This window comes from Cynara cardunculus (genome assembly GCF_001531365.2).
Source record: "Cynara cardunculus var. scolymus isolate 2C chromosome LG 13, CcrdV1, whole genome shotgun sequence".
Lineage (NCBI taxonomy): Eukaryota > Viridiplantae > Streptophyta > Magnoliopsida > Asterales > Asteraceae > Cynara > Cynara cardunculus.
Window position 1 is genome coordinate 36,241,763 of NC_037540.1, and position 5,868 is coordinate 36,247,630.

At 33.7% G+C, this 5,868-nt stretch overlaps 1 protein-coding gene across 1 annotated transcript; it reads right to left on the reverse strand.

The window, feature by feature from the left end:
• Positions 1-4,701: 4,701 nt before the first annotated feature.
• On the reverse strand, positions 4,702-5,846 carry LOC112525508 (ethylene-responsive transcription factor 5-like). The gene has a single exon (XM_025135663.1). The coding sequence runs from the start codon at positions 5,824-5,826 to the stop codon at positions 4,996-4,998; it is 831 nt and encodes a 276-aa protein (XP_024991431.1). The 5' UTR covers positions 5,827-5,846; the 3' UTR covers positions 4,702-4,995.
• Between the last annotated feature and the right edge of the window lie 22 nt (positions 5,847-5,868).

Below are 5,868 nucleotides of genomic sequence, written 5' to 3' on the forward strand. Positions count from 1 at the left end.
AGTTTCCCCAGACGTGGTGACTTTTGTCTGTTCTGGTTTGGAACTGGGAATGGGTACTTTCAGACGTGGTAACTTATGTCTGTTCTGATAAGTAGCCCTGTTTTGATGGAGGAATAAGGGTGGCATATCAAGGAGAGGTGTACTTGGAATAAGGGCGGCATTGTCGTATGTGGATAATATTAATAACTCTTATTATTACTAATTGGTTCTAATAACTTTGATTTGTCATTTCTTTGTGACCTGATGAATTAAAAGATATTATTTCTAATTAATAATAATTTAGATGTTATTGAGAAGGGGAAAATGGTTTGTCATATCAGACAAGTTTTGCCTTAAATCTTTCATGTTAAAGGAATGGTCTTTTAATTCAAAAGTTTTGATTACAATGTTTGTTTCATACTGGGAATATTGGATCTCTATTCAGAGATATTTTATAGAATTGAGGTTCTTGGGTATACTCTATTTTGCATAATATTGTGAGTTGCATCAATTGTTGTATTACATAATATTTCTCAGCAAAAATTACATTGTCATATTTTGGTATTCATTACCCTGCATTTACAAAGAAAGGATTTACTCACTAGACCCGTATGGTCTAACCCTCATTTTCTGTTTTAAATTATGCAATGCAGGAATAGCTGGGTCCGGGGATATAGAAGGGAAAGGGAAAATGTGATTATTTTCTTAACCTGTTGTTTGCTTTTGAAGATACATGTTATATCACATGTAATAGTACAAGATTTGTTTTGGAAATTTTTATATGTAGATTTTGTACATATAGTAATCCTTGTACTAGTGGGACCTTATGGTGTAATCTATGTTTCTATATAATGAAATATGTGTTCTATGCAAATGTGGTGTTTGGGGGTGTTACAAAAAGTGATCAAGGGTCCAAATCCCTTCTTACACTTCTCACATTAACTCATATTCGTATATATATATATATATATATGTGTGTGTGTGTGTGTGTGTGTGTATGTGAACATCAAATTCAAGAGAACAAAATACTACCTTTTTATGTAATTTGTTTAATTAAAATTGAACTGTATTTAAATAATTTTAAATCTAAAAATAAAGAAATAAATCTACGAGTTTCCAAAACTTGATTCGTTCATATAGAAAGGATAATATGAGTTTCTAAAACCCCTTTTTAAGTTTTCATTATTATGGTTTACAGAAAGGTAATGGTAAATACTACAAAAATTAAAAAATTATATGCATTATATATTTGTATATAATGTTTTGATGTTTGTATTTCAAAAGTTTCTAAAAGATAAAAAGAGTGAACTACATTGAAGGTCTGTGCGGTTTGCTCTAAATTTGGATATAGTCACTTAATCGCATATCTACATTGATGGTTCTTAAATTTTCATTTTCATAACACCTACATTCACCCCAAGTTAACATTGTTAAATAAGGTCTATTAAATTAAGGCATGTACCTTTTATATGAGAGCAATTTAATGCTTTTACCTTTTTTTTCTTTAAAAAACAACTTAGGGGTCGTTTACCAATTTTTTTGGTTAAGTGCTGATTCGGGTAAGATGTCTGACTGTGATAAGAGGTCTGACTGGATTAAATGCAAATTGTATTTTCTTGTTTACCAAACATTTTGTGTTAAGTGCTGATTGAGTAAAAAAAGACCATTATATCTTTTTTTTTTGGAATAAGTATTAATTAAAAATTATTGTATTATTTAAACCTAATTATAATTAAATAAAATTTAAAAAAACTGGCCCAAGCCCAGATACATTTAAGCCCAATTATACAAATCTATATGTATTTTCACTCAAAAACCTCAAAACYCTATTTCTCTCTACAAACTTCCCTTATTTTCTCTCCCACCTCCAGACCGGCCACCGTCGCCGGCCGCCGTCGCCGCCCTCCCGTCGCCGCCCTTCCGTTGCCTCCCTCCCGTCGCCGCCCTCCCGTCGCCGCCCTCTCGTCAACGCCCTTCCGTCGCCGCCCTTCCGTCGCCTTCCTCCCGTCGCCCTTCAACACCTTGAACCGGACATACGCCTCCTCACCTTGAATCAAATGACCCACCTGTTTGTATGAACTGTTTGTATGAAGAAAAATGCATCTATTTAGGGTTTTAGATGAAGAGGGTAGATTAGGAATACATACCTCTTACCATGGTAAGATTCATTTTTTTTGCTGACTCCAGTAAGAGGACGGTCAGAGGTCGAAAATCATATTGTTGATTTTGTTGTTTGGTAAACACTTTTACCTCTTACCCGGGTAAGCATCTCTTAACGGGTAAGAGGTGGTAAGAGATTAGTAAACAGCCCCTTAATATTAAATATATTAGATGTGTCTCTCTCTCCCTCAAATACGGTTCTCCACTCTTCTACAAATAGATACGAGTGGATACATTCCTTCTTCTCTGGCATTGCACACCCACCATTTCCGCAGATATGGATTTGGTATGACCATCAATTTGTTTTTCATTTAGAATTTTTTTAATTAATTTAGGTTTGTATGTTTAGATTTGTGGATTTTGATTCAAAATTTATTCTTGATTTTACTTTATAATAAATTAACTTAAAGACAAATAAATATTAAAAATGAAGAACATGACATCTAGTAAATTAAATCTTGATGAAATTAACTTCTCACATGGGATGTATAACAAAACTCAGGTTAATGATATTAAGTTGAGAGAGAGATCACCAGCTTCGATATAAATAACGGACCACATCTACTTAATAATATAATATACATGTCTGAAAAATGGGATTGTTGTAGCATTAATTTTGTAATTATTGCCTTTGCTAAAATAATTTAAATTCCATGTATCGAGTAGTTGTCCCAAAAACATGGTATATTCCTTATTATCAAACCATATCAAGTAAATGTAATATAATTTATAAAAAAAAAAAAAATAAGATTTGAAAGATAAGATAAAATACACAGAGCTTTCATCTCTATCTAAAAAATAAAAATGAATTTATAAGAATTAAAAAACACGATAATGACATTTTCCTCATTTAATTTTTGAACCTCCTTTTTGACTTATGTAATCTATATAGATAACTTAACACGTATCTATTTTAAACATAGTTATTACTACAAACCAATTAATAAAAATATAATTTTTTATTATTTAATCATCATTACAAATTAATTAACTAACATATTTATGAAAATGATAATATTTTATTTATTATGATTTTAAAATTTACGAAAGATTATCATATAATTAATTTACTATTATCAATGCTTTATATTAAAAACAACCAATACATTAATTGAATCTGTGTGATTCATGTATAAACTATATGTTTATATGTGAACTCGTGTGATCCATATATCAACTATTTAACTGATTCACATATAAACTTGTGTGACTAGTTAAATAGTTTATATGTGAATCATAACTAATCACACGAGTTCACACGTGAATCACACAGGTTCATATGTGAATAACACGGATTCACATATGCACTTGTTTGCTGCATATTTGTAAAAGTTACAAAATTACCCTTATATCTTCTGCATACCATGCGACCGAATTATCCGATGTTTCATATTTAAAGTCGCAAATGTTGAGCATATGAAGTGCTCACACATTTATTACTCCCAAATGAATCTCTTCATATATATATATATATATATATATATATTATATATATATATATATAAACGAAAACATGGTACCTATTTAAAAGAACTCGAAAATGGATGAATCACATGTGATTTTACACTAACATCACATACAAAATCACATATGATTCAAACGATCTTGCCCGGCAACCTGAAGACACAAGTCACAAGTTGCCCCGACACTTTTTTAACCATTAATGCAATATCACACATGGCTTTGCACGTGATTTATCCGTTTTCATGTTCTTTTAAATATGTGTCATTATTATTTCCCCTCGTAATATATATATATATATATATATATATATATCTCTTATATTTTTCAATATTTGTTAATTATCTTACTTTATCTTTTAACGCATATCAACGGTTTTTTTATTCATCGTTTTGATCTTCATCTGTTTTTTTTATATAATAAACAAAGATATTATTGAGAGCAAGTAGAAAGCAACGTTTAAAATCAAATATATAAATATATAAATATATATATATATATATATATCGGATTTCCGGGTGGGTCAGGTGGCCAAAATCAAACCCAATTATCCCCCCAAAAATTAGGTTTCGTATTTCAAGGCATTTGGATTTGTATGAACAACTCATTTTGTTTCGGGTTTTCGGACCATTTTAGTTTTTCACACCCCTACTCATTAGCTTCTCCATGCTTGATTGAGCTAGATATACCCCGACCTAAAGTCGGGCTCAGGCTCTGCTTGAGAACCCCAAGTCTCAAACACAAGAGTAGTGCTCGATTGGTTTGAGTTATGGCTCCAAAGATAAAAAATGTCTAACGATTTCAGGTTCGAATCCAAGGAGGAATAAAAATTCCAATATGGCCACAAAGGTTCAAATGCGATGATTTCAGACTACCTGCTTTACCTTGAAATTAGTCAGCTGGCATAAGAGGGTGGATATACAGATTAATCAAAAAAAAAAAAACCCAAGCCTCAAAGTTCGTTCATGCCAAAATATTGACATAGGTACGGCCTAAAAAAGCCAATCGAGACATTTTTGAATCCCAGACTTGGCCTGGGTTTAAAAATGTTGGGACCTTTTCTATAGTTGACCGAAAAAGGAGCTTGAAAGGCCCAGATACAAATCAAAAGCACTGGACTCATGGACTTCGGGCAAATCTAGATTAAACATCAGTACATATAAATCATGAAGTGTATGCTAAGAAAAATAATATTTGATTTGAATAAAAATTTTAATCTAAATTCTAGAGCGTTTATACAAAAATATGTGGTTTAAAAGATGATTTAATTTCCACAATTTTTTGTTATAATAATAATAACTACCCTTAATTTACGATTTAAAATTACAAACAGTGCGAAACTACTAACGGCTGTTTGATGTATTTCCAAATACAGTAAACGCCATGAAATCGTCGTTAAGTGACCATACAACCGGATGTAAAGTCAATGCTAGGATAAGGTGATGATGATCGGACCTCGAATATATCGTTACCGTCACCACCGTCAAGAACCGCTGTCCAGCTAGTCGGCGTTAAGGCTGCCCTAGAGTCTGCCGTCTCCGGTTCTACTTTGACTTCTTTCCGAGTTTCATTCACTTCCACCTCAGACTTTCCGGCAGCTCTTTTACGGCTATTACTCCTTACAACCTTCGTCTCCGTTTCCGCTTCATCGGAATTTCCAATTTCGAGCGGGAAATTCAATATGGCTTTGTTGCCACGAAGCTTAAACGCCGCCCGATCATACGCCTTAGCGGCCTCCACAGCGGTGTCGTAAGTCCCAAGCCAAACCCTAGTCCCTTTTTTGCTGGGATCACGGATCTCCGCCGCGAACTTTCCCCACGGCCGTTGTCTTACTCCCCTGTAATGCTTCCTGTCCTCAAAATCCTTCTCCTTGAATACGACACCGGATTTCACGATTGTAGGTGGATGAAATGGAAACGACATATTCACAGAGGTTTTTCGTTCATTAAAACCGTTGTTGCTAGTTTTTTCCGTTCGAAGCATCGGCAAGGGATCTACTCCGAATTCGAATGGGTGATCCGAAACAGGATCGTTGGTTTGAATCTGAGCAATCACAGAGGACTTAAAAGAAGAAGAGGAAGATGATGATGAAGTTAGAGGAAAACCAACAGTGGGTTCGTGTTCATGATCGGCGAGAACAGAATATGTCTGAAGGAAGGATAAATCATCAATAAGAAGGTGTTGGCGGATGAGATCTAAAGCTGAAAATTCATCGAGCGATGCCATATTTAGGGGGCAGAGAGAGAGAGAGAGAGAGGGAGAGAGGGG

What these genes read in the sequence shown, in the direction of transcription:
- LOC112525508 (XM_025135663.1), bottom strand. Translation starts at nt 5,826, where the DNA reads ATGGCATCGCTCGATGAATTTTCAGCTTTAGATCTCATCCGCCAACAC.